The sequence below is a fragment of the Macrotis lagotis genome, chromosome 4 (assembly GCF_037893015.1).
Source record: "Macrotis lagotis isolate mMagLag1 chromosome 4, bilby.v1.9.chrom.fasta, whole genome shotgun sequence".
In the NCBI taxonomy this organism is placed as follows: Eukaryota; Metazoa; Chordata; class Mammalia; order Peramelemorphia; family Peramelidae; genus Macrotis; species Macrotis lagotis.
In genome coordinates, this window is record NC_133661.1 from 35,082,712 (window position 1) to 35,097,270 (window position 14,559).

The 14,559-nt window shown below is 49.6% G+C and overlaps 1 protein-coding gene across 1 annotated transcript; it reads right to left on the reverse strand.

Moving 5' to 3' along the window:
* Positions 1-3,224: 3,224 nt before the first annotated feature.
* Positions 3,225-11,562, reverse strand: PSMA4 (proteasome 20S subunit alpha 4). The gene is made up of 9 exons (XM_074232501.1): positions 11,425-11,562; positions 10,175-10,200; positions 9,929-9,971; positions 9,485-9,647; positions 7,950-8,027; positions 6,939-7,027; positions 6,393-6,523; positions 5,937-6,060; positions 3,225-3,627 (listed from the first exon to the last, which is right to left on the reverse strand). Exons 2-9 carry the CDS (start codon positions 10,175-10,177, stop codon positions 3,473-3,475), a joined length of 786 nt encoding a protein of 261 aa, XP_074088602.1. The 5' UTR covers positions 10,178-10,200; positions 11,425-11,562; the 3' UTR covers positions 3,225-3,472.
* Positions 11,563-14,559: the final 2,997 nt, after the last annotated feature.

The following is a 14,559-nucleotide window of genomic DNA, read 5'->3' on the forward strand; positions in this document are numbered from 1 at the left end:
AAACCCATTGTCTTATTATGTAATTTTGCTATCTCTTATACTTTATTTTTTTTTTCTTAAGGATATGATTTCTGTCTCATCACACTCAATTTGGATCAATGTATACCATGGAAACAATGTAAAGACTAACAGACTGCCTTCTGTGGGGGTGGGGGAGGGAAACAAGATTGGGGGAAAATTGTAAAATTCAAAATAAATAAATAAAATTTAAAAAATTAAAAAAGCAAAGCGACAGTACTTACTAGTGTAGTTAAATAATGTGAGTTTCTCTTTCAAAAGAGTTTGGGGGTGGCTAGGCGGCACAGTGGATAAAGCACTGGCCCTGGAGTCAGGAGGACCTGTGTTCAAATCCGGCCTCAGACACTTAATTACCTAGCTGTGTGGCCTTGGGCAAGCCACTTAACCCCATTTGCCTTGCAAAAAAAAAAAGTTTGGGTTTTTTGTTGTTGTTCAGTCATGTCTAACCCTTCATGATCCCCTTTGGATTGGGTTTGTTTTGGTTTTGGGGAGCAAAAATACTAGAGTGATTTGTCGCTTCCTTCTTGAGTTTTTCCCAGATGAGTAAACTGAAGCAAACAGGGTTAAATGACTTGCCCAGGCCTCAGTTAGTAAATGTCTGGGGCCAGATCTGAACTCAGGAAGGTGAATCTTCTTGATGAGCCTATTTTGGAAAGTCTTTCCTTCAAATATCTCCAGAGCATCCATCATATGCCATTGGTGAGATCAGGCCGAGGTAGATACAAAGGAAGGACTCTTGGTTCAGTGGATGGAGTGCTAAATTTCCTGTCAGAGGATCCAGGTTTGAGTCTCAGCTCTGCCCTTTAACTCCTGTGACCTTGTACATGTCACCCACTTTTGTGGTCTTCAGGCTCCTTTTCTGCAAAATGAAGGTTTTAAGTGTTCTTTGAATTCTAAATTATAATTCTGATATAATCCTTGGCCTTGAGGAGCTCCATCTGGCTGAAGAGATTATAGAACACTGGACTTGGAGACATAGGTCCTGAGTTCGAACCTGAGGTCTCTGGGTGACTCTTGACAAATGACTTTTATCACTGTGCCTATTTCCCCATGTATAACTGGAGGGATCAAGGGAAGAAAGCTCAGAGCCATGGACCCTCTTTGAGGTGGCCCCCAGAATCAGTCTCTGGGATCCCAGAGTCCTTGTGGGGGATGTAGGGGTAGAGAGAATGCTTGGGATGTGAGCGATACACATATTTGATGAGCGTCCTATCAATGCCTTCATCTGAGGTTTGGGAGATCTATGTCCAATGAACAGGTGATTTCTGTAGCTCACATTATTTCTCCCATCTGAAATGTCTTCCCATCTACTTTGTCCATCTACTCCTTCCTCGAGAATCCTATCTCCACGAAGCTTTCCTTGATCTTTCCAGTCCACTCAGATCTCTCTCCAAAAGCTGAACTATGATGGCTCTCCCACTGTGTCAGGGCTGCCACGTTGGCCCACTTGATTCAGAGCTCCTCGACAGAAGGGCCCACCTGGCCCTCCTATCGTCTGCTAACATTTCACCTTATCACGGCCACACAGATTGGCCCTCAGAGGCGGCCTCTCTTGGAATCCAAAGATTCCTTCAAGTCCCAGCTCAAGTAGTACCTCCTACCAGTGACCCTTCCTCATCTCCCCTATCCCTCGTTATGACTTTATATAGATTTTTCTACTGACTTAGCAGTGCAAATTATCCTCCTTCCCACCTCTCCTGCCCAGAATGGAAGCCTCATGAGGCCAGATACTATTCATTTGTCTTTGTGTTCCTATTATCTGGCACAAAGTAGGCACTTAATAAATGCCTATAAAGTTCCTTTTAGCTCTAAATCTATGATCAGGGCAGAATTCATAAAGACCATGGAGGAGGTAGGGCTTGAACTGAGTCTTGGACTAGAAACATGTGAACAAGGCAGAGGAGGGACTCCTGCCAAGGCTCAGGGTACATCCTGCAGCAATGTGGTCAGGAAAGGGCAAAATGAGATCAGGGAAAGGTGAGAAGCCTTTGGCTGGGTGGGACTTGATAGGGAAAGAGGCTGGAATCACTGTAGAATATGTAAAGGAGGGGTGGCTAGGTGGCATAGTGGATAGAGCACTGGCCCTGGAGTCAGGAGGACCTGAGCTCAAATCCAGTCTCAGACAATAATTACCTAGCTGTGTGGCCTTATGCAAGCCACTTAACCCCTTTGTTTTAAAAAATCTAAAAAAACAAAACAGGGTAATGGGGAGCCACTGAAGGTGTCAGAGCAGGAGTAACAAGGTCACGCATGTGCATTAGAAACTTTATCAGTTTACACAAGGTGGATCGAGAAGGCCCAAGGAAGGCAAGGACATCCAACAGATGGGAGCGAGGCTGAACTAGGGTGACAACAGAGTGAAGACATGAGATGTGGGAAGCAGGAGTTGTAAGGCTTGTCCACACAAGGTTAGGAAGACAGGAGTCAGAGAAGTATGACTGAGAGATACCAGAGGTAGAATCCATAGGACCTGGCTCCATTCATACGTAGGGGTGAGGAGGAAGGTCATGGTCATGCCTCTTCCACAGGCAGATTTAGGATAAGAAAAAAGTCAGAGCAGATTTAGCCTCAACATACAGAAAAGCTTCCTAACCAGAGCAGACCACATCAACACAATGCATAGCCTCAAGAGTCAGTGGGGCATCAAAAAACACAAACGTACTGAACAAAAATGTTGGGAAAGTATGATCAAGAAGCCTTGTTAACTGGACATTAGGGGCAAGAGAGGGCTAACTTCAAAGTGACAAACAAGAGAGCAAGTGAATGTTGTGTCCCAAGGAACAGACTAAGAGGGGCAAGGAATGAGTGGTTTTTAACAGGTTCTGTTTTGAGGTGACAATGAAGCATTTGTGTGGTCAGTAAAGCAGGTCTTAACTGTGAAACCTCACAACAGGTTATTTCCCTAGCTGGTGGCACTGACTACCTAAGTGATTCCTCATTCTTCACCTTTAACTGCCAATACTGCTCCTCCATGTATTCCCCCCCCCACCCTGCCCCCCAATTTCTACTCTGATGGCACTGAAACCTGTCCCCGGCCTTTGGTTCCCACCAAGGTGCAAATTCATGAAGTATCTAGACTATGCTCTACAACCACCAGGGTCTTTTCCTAATGCATCCCTCTCAACATGGTACTGTTCTATCAGACGGATGGATCTGCCTCCTCTAAAAGCATTGTTTTCAGCAACAAAGCTAGAATAAACACACAGTTCTCAGTCTTTTCAAGTTTTATTCAAAAAGCAGACATAAGAAGTCTATGAGGAATAATAATCATCACTGAAGTACTGAGGGGCACAGAAATGACAAGGACCCCATCCAGTAAGTAATGTCCTATTTCCTCACTGAAGATAAGAAAAACCAGATTGAGGCTTCTTCTGGGTGGAATTTTAAGAGCAGCTTGTTAAGCTGAAAAGAAACCCTAAGGTTATCTATAAAAAAAAAATCCTGATTTCAGATTCTATTTCTCCTTTTCTTTCTGTTCTTTTTCCTTCTTCTCACGTTCTGCTTTTGCTTCTTCCTCTTCGTGTTTCTTAATCAACTGTTCCACTTCTTTCTGTTTTAGAACTCGTATTATTGTCTTCCCATTTTCTCTTGTTAATGTTGCAATTTCAACTATAAACGAAACAAAGGAATGTTGATCCCAGATAATAACTTACTTTGAAAACTCTCAACAACTCCACTCTTAACCAAGCATCTTCCAATGTTCTAATATACTACTTGAGCCCAGCTCACGGTGCCTTCTCCACATTTCTAAACAACATGCCGCTGGCCCACACAGGATCTCTTCAGCCACCTCTCAACATTTAAGAGGCTGGAGAGACTAGTGACCTGGGCCCATCGGGACCCCAATGCCCAAGGACCAGCCACACGGTGACACCTGAGGCCTGAAGGGCCTGGGAGCCATGCTGGAGTCAGTTGAAGGAAAGGCTGACTTCCTATCTCCCCATCAGACCTAGCTGTTCCACCATGTGCTGACGGGGTCCACCAGAACTTCCTTCTCAGAGCCTTGCAGAGGATCAATGACTTTGAACTGGAAGTGACCGTGGCGATCATCTAGTGCACATTTTACAGTTAAGGAAAGGAGGGCCCAAGAGATTAGTGCCATTCCCAAGGTCCCAAACTGGGACTCAAATCCAGAACTTCTAGTTCCAGCTGTAGACAGGATTCCTATCCCTCCTCTCATGCTGCATTAGGACCACTCTGAGCACTTTTCCTTTCTACTTCTTACATCAAGACCTTCCAAATTTCATTAACTGCTCTTATGCCCCTTCCTGAAGGAGAGGATCTCCTGCTATGGCCAAGCAAAACAATCTGGGCCCTGTGAATGACAGTGCAAATACACAGTGTGGAAAAAAGCAAGAGAGATAGGGCACATTTCTACTACAACTCAAGAGGCTAACTTCTAACTCAACTGAACCAAGAAGGTACAAAAAAGTGGTTTTTTAAACTGAACTCTTGCTTTAATATTTCAAAGAGTCTATGATTTTACCTATATGGCACAATTCCAATACCTCAGTGCAAGGCTTCAAGAACTGCTCTGGCCAAAACACCTCCTACTTGGGAAGCAGCCTTTGGGTGTCATCCCACTTGGTAAGGCCAATTCTTATGACACTAGCATGGTGACAGAACCAGAAGCCTTTTTAGCTTGGTGGGTGACTACCTACAGTTCTATTTATTATTGTTGCTGTTTTTCAGTCATGCCCAACTCATCATGAGCCTGTTTGAGCTTTTCTTGGCAAAGATACTGGAATGATATGCCATTTCCTTCTCCAACGCATTGTATAGATGAGGAAACTGAGACAAACAAGGTTAAGTAACTTGCCAAGGGTCACCCAATTACTAAGAGTCTGAGACCAGGTTTGAATTCAGGAAGATGAGTCTTCCTGACTCTAGGCCTAGCATTCTAACCACTGTACCACCTAGCTATATTAAGGTTCTATTTTCTCCCCTTTGTAGTCTTAAGATCTCTGGGCATCTACCTGACCCAAAGAGACAGTGGTAGATTTCAGTGGAGGTTTTGAATCCACAATAAATTTGCTACGAGTATTAGATTCCTACTTGCCATTATTCATAGTAACAATAACAATAATGACAATAGTAGCACATACAATGTTTTAAAGTTTATATGACATTTGCTCCACAACAGCCCTATTTATGGCTAATTAATATAAATTAACAATGTCCCCATTTCACAAGAGACTGAGGAAAGTTATAACTTGCAGAAATTCATAGTGCCGATCTTGAACCCAGAATCCCCGATGCCATGTCCAGATCTCTTTTCACTCCCCTAGTATTCTCCAAAGGCCTAACATAAAGATAACTACAAAAGCCAGAAGAGACTAGGAGAAAAGTCATCCAGTTTTCAAAGTTAAAGACCAGCTATGCCAAGACTCCTTTATTCACTTATTAAATTCTTATACTACTCAAGTTTTCTGTGAAATGATTCCTAGTCCTACCTCTTCAACATAAGACCTGAGCTCTCGACCCCTTCTCTCACTTTATACTTGGTTCACACCTTTCTTTTTTACTTATTTCTTAAGGCTTTGAATTTTATTTAAAAAAAACATTAGTTAAAAGTGAGACAGTTCCACTATGGAAACAATGTAAAGACTGGCAAACTGCCTTCTGTAGGGAGTGGGGGGAGGGAAGTAAGATTAAGGGAAAAATTATAAAACTCAAAATAAATAAAATCTTTATAACAAAAAAAAAAAAACAACGTTAAGGCAGTTCTTCAGAATAAGACATGTACAAGGTCCGAGGGCTTTCCACACTTTTACGTTCCCCAGTACTAAACACAGCCTGGCCCTGAGCAAGCAGTCTGTTGAATCTTAACAAACACATCCACTCCTTTTAACTGGGATGGGAATTTTCAGCACAAGACAATTAGCTCATTGGACAGGTAAAGGTGAGGCAGGGGTTACCTTTTTCAGCAGAAAGTTTACTAACATCCATGGTTTTATTTAGCACTTTAATTGCTAAAGCAAGTGCTGACTTCAGAGTCATTCCTCCTTCCTTGTAGTCTTGCTTTAACATGGACACAGCCGCCTATAAGATACAGAGAGATCAATCAAAGCCCCGAATTTCCTCTAAGTTTCAAAGATAAAGTTCTTAAAATATACATGTCAGAAGACAAGCATTATCATAGGTGTTCGATGTAGAGAGTTTTCAAAGCACTTTCCTTGCCATCACCCTGTGAGGCAGCTAGTATTCAGAACCAACTTCAGCAGAGGAAGCTGAGGCTCAAAGAGATTCAAGTCTCTAGCCAAATGAACCCAGGTCACAAAGGTCAGACTTAAGTCTGTGAAACAATCCTCTCTTTCCATGACAACTCTGTCTCTAGGCAGTGCTTGGTGTTCCTGCAATTAGAGAATACTCACCGCACTATTATTCCCAATGCAAGTGGCCTTCCAGCCTCCATAATTTCCACTAGGGTCACTCTGATAGAGCTGGAAACCATAATGCTTATCCCAGCCAATGTAGAGCAGTGAAACACCAAAAGGGCGTTTTCCTAGAAAAACAGATCAAAACTGGTAAAGTAAATTTAGGATCCAAAATCATTAACACCAAACTCTTTTTCTGTAAACTAAGATTTTCATCAATTGTTGCTAAGTTCTACCATAAATCTTCCTGATGTTCATGGGAAAGACACAGAGCCATTAGACAGAATAATATTTATGGCATTCTTATGTAAACAGAAATTCCCCTGCCATATGTGAATATGTTGATTTTACTCTCAAGAGTTTAGAAACAAAATTTCAGGCCTAAATCACATGCCTGCAATAAGTAGTTGAAGAAGCAAGAATACTGTAAAAAATGGCTAATAAACATAATTTTGACCTTTTTGCTGTCAAAACAAGTAGTTTCTTATAAGCTTTTATACTTTAACATTTTTTAGAAAGTTTCAAATGATCAATAATCAGTACCTCCAAACTGTGTATAAGCTTGTTTGATATCACATAGTGCTGTAACCAACTGCTCACAAGGAATAGGCTCTTGATACTGTAAGAGATACCTAGAATGCAAAGGACTGACATATCAATATTTAAAATAAACCAAAAAACCACTCTCTGCTGTTTGGAGACATTATATTAAAGTCCTACTTCAGAGAAGCAAATGGCAATATGAAGGAATACTAACAAGTTCCCCAAGATTACAATCATATATTAAATCAAAATTGAGATTAAGGCAGTTGGGTGGTATCTTTTTTTTTTTTAGTTTTTGCAAGGCAATGGGGTTAAAGTGACTTGCCCAAGGCCACACAGCCAGGTAATTAAGTGCCTGAGGCTGGATTTGAACTCAGGTCCTCCTGACTCCAGGGCCGGTGCTCTATCTACTGCAACACCTGGCTGCCCTTGTTGGGTGATATCTTGAGAGGAACCAGGAAGACCTGGATTCAAACACTTTGCCTGGGGAAGCCACATAGCCTCTCTTTTCTCATCTGTAAAAGGGGGCTTAATAATATCCCCTATTTCTTACAGTCGATGTTGGGACAAAACGAGATAATGTAAAAAGCTCTGTTATCCTTCAAATTCTACATACATATATGTTAGCTAATAGGAGAAAAGGTTTGGTATTATGTTACGATGCAGACCAATTCTCAATTTTTGATATGTGTTAATATTTTTAATAACAATAAAAAAGGCGTGGGTTTGGCTTTGGTTTGTATGAAATGATGAAATTGTGAATCGTCTGCAAATTGAAAATATACAGTTCTGTGACTGACAATGATCTGCTTATCTTAATAGATCCCAACACCACAAAATCCATAACAAAAGCCTTTAAGTGGAAGTAATCTTTGAAGTTCTTTAGTCTTTTTTGGAGGGGAGATCTTTTCAATGATCTTTAACAACATGGACCCAACACTATGCCACAGATGAGTTCTCCCATGTATCAAATACAAACTGTTGCATGCTCTCCTCATCCTATGAACTTACCTTTGAGCAATGAGTCTCAGTTCATTAGTTAAAACATTAGCATCAGATGTGATACCTGCCACACTGCAGGCCATATCCCTGAAAGAAAAAACAAAAGGAGGTTTTAATCACAGATAAACAAGGAAAATTCCAGTAGAGAATATCTGAAAGTGTTAAAGAATATTAGTAAACATCTAATAATATTGACTCTAGCTCTGCTCAACACCATGACAAGTAAAGTTGGTTACCATCTATTATTTCTGAATGCATTATTAAGCCAAAATGTTTTCTTCAGAACATCAACATATAAAGGAAATTACAGAAACTTTACCTTTGTCATTGCAAAAGACCTTTGAAATAGCATTTTGTTTTGGGAAACTCAACCCATGTTGTTCCTGAATACTAGAGGGACCCCATTCCCCACCTGCTCAGAGTCCACTCTGATCCCCCTTCCTCATTGTTGTTGGAGCTCTTGGAAGCAGCAAGATACAGCTACTCACATCAACTATAATCTTTCTGGTAGGACAGCAGGGCACCAAGTCTCATCACTGGACCTGCTGCTGTTCCTTCAAAACCCTGGGCCATGCCATATACCCTGCTCAAAAGATACTTCTGTGTAATGTTTCTTTCAATTAGAACCTGCATTCTTTGAGAACAGGGGCCATTTCACATATTCATATTCATATACATATACATATTATATATATATCTGTATGTATATTTTCCCCCCCCTAACACACTCTGGAGCTTGGCATAAACTTAAGCACTTAATACAAATGTATTTCCTCCACTGTGTGACATTGACCTTACTGTGAATGGGAAAATGCTGGTGACATGACGTTAACAATCTGTGCTACATACCTACTATGAAGGAAATGCCAGTATTGTCAGGGGTAGGACTGAACATTATGGAATATTAGTTGAAAAGGACCTTGAAACTCATGTAAACTAGCTTCAACCTTTTAGAGAGTAGGAGATTTTAGGCCCACAGGGCAACCCAAACACAGTGAAGTTGGGGTGAGGTCAGGAGCAAACCTGATCTTCCTGCTCCTAGTCACTGCTATGTCAAGGCTACAGGCAGTTCCACTCCAGGTTTTTCTCCCTTTTCAGGCTGTCACTTGGGGACACTGCCTGAGATGTAGCAGAGAAAGTTCTCACCTCACAAAGGAAAGGCCATAGTACAGTATACACTGGACCAAGGGCCAAGGACACTGCTCAGGTCCTGGCTCTGGCACAAAGGAGCTGGACAACACCTCAGGCAGCTCTGCAACTACAAGTTACTGGTGAGGTGTGCTCCAGATCCTGTACAGATGAAATCTCAGGCTTTTTTCCCTATGGTAGTTTCCCATGGTCCCTTACATATGTCCTGAGTGTAGGCTAAGTTTCTCTCCCTGTGCCAAGTGCTGCAGAACTGAACTCAAGACTGCCCTTCACTCTGGATAACAGACAATTTGAGCCACTCACTTCTACAGAAGACCTGACCAGGGGCCTTAAAGCCTCATTTTACTCCACCATGACGTACTCTAATGTCCATTGTCACAGACCTTCTCACTTACTCATTGAGTTTGTAAATCTTTTCTGAAAAAAAGACTTCATCCAGAAGCTTGTGGATGTTTCGTCGCTCAGCCGCTAGCAAAACACCATCATTTGCTAAAATTCCCAGGCAAGTGCCGGCATGTCCGATGGCTTCCATGGCATATTCCACCTGGTACAAGCGACCTACAAAATAGGATCATTAAGCAAACTTTGTCACTGCTGACATTCAAGAGACTCCAGAGAAACCCAAAGGGACAGTTGTGGATGATGCCTTTAACTTTTTCTACACAGAATATTAGATTAATTTAGAAGAAAGTTCCACTGTGCCACCTAGCTGCCCTGAAAGTTCCATTTTTGACAAGTGAACTTAAGTGTTTTAAGAGCATCAAACAGTTTTGTTACTTTAAAAAAAAAGATGAATAGCTTTCTTATGATTTTAGATAAACTAATGGATTTCAACTTACCTTCTGGTGAAAATATAGTGGTCCTTGAGTCATATCTTCGAGACTATAAAAGAAATGTAAACAATGAAATTTTGCTATTCTCAAACACCTCCTGACCCACACCCATGAAACCTAGATGGTTCCATGCACACTGAATGAAAAGATAAGTTTAACAAATCTTGGAGAACTGCCTCCACCTTCTAACAGACTATGGTTTTGTTATGCTAAACAGATGTGAGGAACAATGTTCTTTATGACAAGACTTACCATGTTTCCTGTATTTTATGTTTTTCCTAGAAAAATAAAATAAGTTTATTAGTAAGAAAATATTATAACAGTTTTCTAGATATTTTAAAGTTTTTTATGCCAGTAACTGATAACAAATGTCTGAATTTTTTAAATTTAAAAGTACTACTGGGGGAGCAGTTAGGTGGCACCATGGTTAGAGCATCAGTCCTGGAATACAGAGAACCTGAGCTCAAATCCAGTCTTAGAGGCTTAATAATTACTTAGCTGTATGATCTTGGAAAAGCCTTGTGAAAAAAAATAATGCTGGACCAAAAAAACCACAGAGATCTCTTATCAAAAGGTTTTACTGACTGAAATTAGGATGGGAGTCTTAGGAAACTAACAATGGAAGGGAAGTGGGGAAAACCAACATTTATTTTTTTGCGAGGCAAGGGGGTCAAGCGGCTTGGCCTGGGCCGCACAGCCAGGTCATTATTAAGTGTCTGAGGCCGGATGTGAACTCGGATCCTCCTGGCTCCAAGGCCGGTGCCCTGTGCACTGTGCCAACCCGCTGCCTCCTAAAACCAACACTTATTAAGCATCAGTCCGGTACTATTAAGCATTTGATAAAGATCTGATTTGCTCCTGCGGGCGGCCCTGGGCGGGGGACAGGCCCATTTTACAGCTGAGGATCCGTGGGCTCAGTGACTCGGCCAAGGTCACACTCCGCGGGGGGCTCGGCCTCGCCACCCTGCCTGCCACCCTGCCCGCCACCCTGCCCAACACCCTGCCCGCGGGGGCTCGGCCCCGCCACCCTGCCTGCCACCCTGCCCGCCACCCTGCCCGCGGGGGCCCGGCCCCGCCACCCTGCCCGCGGGGGCCCGGCCCCGCCACCCTGCCCGCCACCCTGCCCGCCACCCTGCCCGCGGGGCTGAGCTGTGACCGCGGCTCGAGGAGTGCGGAGGCTCCGGGGCGCCTCCCGGGCCGCTCCCCGCTCCCTTCCCTCCCTCTCGGGCCGAGCCGCCCCGGGCCCGGCTCCCCGGAAGCGCCGCGGCCGAGGTCGGGCCCCGCTTGGCCCCCGCAGCCTCCCGCTCGGGCCTCGGGCCCAGACTGAGGCGATGCCGAGCCCGCGGGGCCCGGGGCCCGGGAGGAGGAGGAGGGAGCCGGGCCGGGCCGCGGGGCCAGGCGGGGGCGCGGCTCCTGCACCGTCATCGCGCCGGGCCCGTGCCCCGAGCGGGGCCGGGCAGTGTCCGGCCGCGGCCGGCCCGGGGGGGGCGGCGGCTCCTCACCTCCGCGGGGCCGGGCCGGGCAGGGGCCGGGGTCGGGTCCTCCGGAAGCGCCGCCGCTGGCTCCGCCGGTCCGGGACGAGGCGCCGCGAGTCACCGGCCGAACTCGGCTCTCACAAATGGCCGCCCGCGCCTGCGCACTGGCCTGGGGGCGGGGCCGCGCAGGCGCAGAGGGGGCGGGGAGCACGCGGCGCCGGGCCCGGCTGCGCGAAGGGGACTGCGGGGCCGGGGGCGGGGCTGGGGGCGGGGCCGGGGAGGGGCAGGGGCCGGGGGCGGGGCCGGGGCCGCGGAGAGGGGCAGAGGGCCGGGCCGGGCCGGGGCCGCGGAGAGGGGCAGAGGGCCGGGCCGGGCCGGGGCCGCGGAGAGGGGCTGGGGGCCGCGGAGAGGGGCAGAGGGCCGGGGGTGGGGCCGGGGCCGCGGAGAGGGGCAGAGGGCCGGGGGTGGGGCCGGGGCCGCGGAGAGGGGCAGAGGGCCGGGCCGGGCCGGGGCCGCGGAGAGGGGCAGAGGGCCGGGCCGGGCCGGGGCCGCGGAGAGGGGCTGGGGGCCGCGGAGAGGGGCAGAGGGCCGGGGGTGGGGCCGGGGCCGCGGAGAGGGGCAGAGGGCCGGGCCGGGCCGGGGCCGCGGAGAGGGGCAGAGGGCCGGGCCGGGCCGGGGCCGCGGAGAGGGGCAGAGGGCCGGGCCGGGCCGGGGCCGCGGAGAGGGGCTGGGGGCCGCGGAGAGGGGCAGAGGGCCGGGCCGGGCCGGGGCCGCGGAGAGGGGCAGAGGGCCGGGGGTGGGGCCGGGGCCGCGGAGAGGGGCAGAGGGCCGGGCCGGGCCGGGGCCGCGGAGAGGGGCAGAGGGCCGGGCCGGGCCGGGGCCGCGGAGAGGGGCAGAGGGCCGGGCCGGGGCCGCGGAGAGGGGCAGAGGGCCGGGCCGGGCCGGGGCCGCGGAGAGGGGCAGAGGGCCGGGCCGGGCCGGGGCCGCGGAGAGGGGCAGAGGGCCGGGCCGGGCCGGGCCGCGGAGAGGGGCAGAGGGCCGGGCCGGGCCGGGCCGCGGAGAGGGGCTGGGGGCCGCGGAGAGGGGCAGAGGGCCGGGCCGGGCCGGGGCCGCGGAGAGGGGCAGAGGGCCGGGGGTGGGGCCGGGGCCGCGGAGAGGGGCAGAGGGCCGGGCCGGGCCGGGGCCGCGGAGAGGGGCAGAGGGCCGGGCCGGGCCGGGGCCGCGGAGAGGGGCAGAGGGCCGGGCCGGGGCCGCGGAGAGGGGCAGAGGGCCGGGCCGGGCCGGGGCCGCGGAGAGGGGCAGAGGGCCGGGCCGGGCCGGGCCGCGGAGAGGGGCAGAGGGCCGGGCCGGGCCGCGGAGAGGGGCAGCGGGCCGGGCCGGGCCGCGGAGAGGGGCAGCGGGCCGGGCCGGGCCGGGGCCGCGGAGAGGGGCAGAGGGCCGGGCCGGGCCGGGGCCGCGGAGAGGGGCAGAGGGCCGGGCCGGGCCGGGCCGCGGAGAGGGGCAGAGGGCCGGGCCGGGCCGCGGAGAGGGGCAGAGGGCCGGGCCGGGCCGGGGCCGCGGAGAGGGGCAGCGGCCCGGGCGGCCGGGGCTGGGCAGGGAGGGCAGGGCCGGCAAGCCGGGCAGGCGGGACCCCACAGAGAACGGAGGCGCGGCAGGGGCCACGCGGCCATGTGTGGCCGCGCCACCGCACTCCCACTGGGGAGGCCCCTAGACCCCCCGGGGGTGAAGCTGGCATGCCGGCCCCGAGATCCCGAGCTTGCTCTCCCCGGGGTGCCAGGGCACCCCCGGGGGCGGGGCCCCTTCTCCAACGCAGCAGCCTCCTGTGCCCCCCACTGCTGGCCGCCAGAGAGCAGCCCCCTCCTCCCTCGTGACGCCTGACATCAATCAGCTTTTATATAAGGAGACTGGGTGTGAAGGGTTGAGAGTGCACACCCAGACTTAAAGCAGTGCCCAGAGCCGTAGTGTTCACCCCGCCAGGTCGGCTGCCAGCTGTGGCGGGCCAAGGACTGAGCTGGCAACATCACTCCTCCGTCTGCTTCCCAGGAATTTCAGTATGTGCCCCGGATCTTCCAAAGTGTTCCAGGGCACTTCTCTCTTTGATCTCCTTCACCTTCAAGGAGCAAAGAATAAGAATGCAAGGCAGAGACAGGAGCAGGGTCTGGAGCAGGTGCTCGCTCATGGGCCCTGCTCCACGGCCCCCAGCTCAGGTAAAGGCCCGAGGCTCATCTCTCCACCAGCTCTGCCTCTCCTCGAACCCACCCAGATAAGAATGGGGACAACCTTGCTTTGGCCCATTAGTGAGTGTCTTCTGAGGGCACTCCAGGCCCAGCTCCACAGCCCATTGATGGTCCTTCCCATCCTCATGCACCACAACTATTTAAAGACCACCTGCACATTCCCTGGGGTGAGCAGGACACTTCCCTTTCCCATCCTGTCTTTTTGGAAGCCGGCTCCTCAGTTGTGACACCATTGTACTGAATACCACTGGGACTGCTCTCACACAGATCACTTTTATTTCTTTCTGTTTTCTCTATTCTAGTCCCTCTGTCACATTGTTTTCTCAAACCATACTTTCAGATGGTCCAGTTTCTCCTGGCCTTCTCCAGGCTAATTGGTTCTAGATCACAATACAGCCACACCTACCTCCCCAAACCTGGGCCTCTGGCTCTAAGTCTAACCAGCCTAATTGCTTTGGGACAAAGGCCAAACCCAAGTGAAAGCAGCCCAGCCCAGTCCAGGAGGTCCCAGACATGGTGATACATCCTCCTGCACTTAGCCCAACAGACATCCCTGAGGCATCTACCCCGTGCAAGTACTGAGGAATACAAGGATGAAGACAGACCCCATCCCAATACAAGGAAGGGTCCCAGAACCATCCTGGGTGGCCGACAAGGCTCAGTCCTTGTTATATTGTTATTCAATGACATAGTCTATAGATGCTGAACTTGGCTCAGGGGCTTTAAACGTGCCTGGCACAGAAGGGAAGATACCACACATTCTAAGCTCTCAGGTAGCTCACAGTCCAATGGGGGAGCCAATGTGCAAATAGTATACATAAAATGTTTTAGTTGGGACTTAAAGGAAGCTGGGGAGGTCAGAGAAGCTCAGTGAACTGCCCCCAACCCTCTAAATGTACACATTTAAGTTTAATAAACATTATTT

Excerpts from the sequence above, each read along its gene's own strand:
- PSMA4 (XM_074232501.1), bottom strand. Across the intron at positions 9,648-9,928 it reads CACTATATTTTCACCAGAAG|GTCGCTTGTACCAGGTGGAA; the intron begins GTAAGTTGAAAT and ends CCTATTTTGTAG. Across the intron at positions 6,524-6,938 it reads AGCTTATACACAGTTTGGAG|GAAAACGCCCTTTTGGTGTT; the intron begins GTACTGATTATT and ends CTGTTTTTCTAG.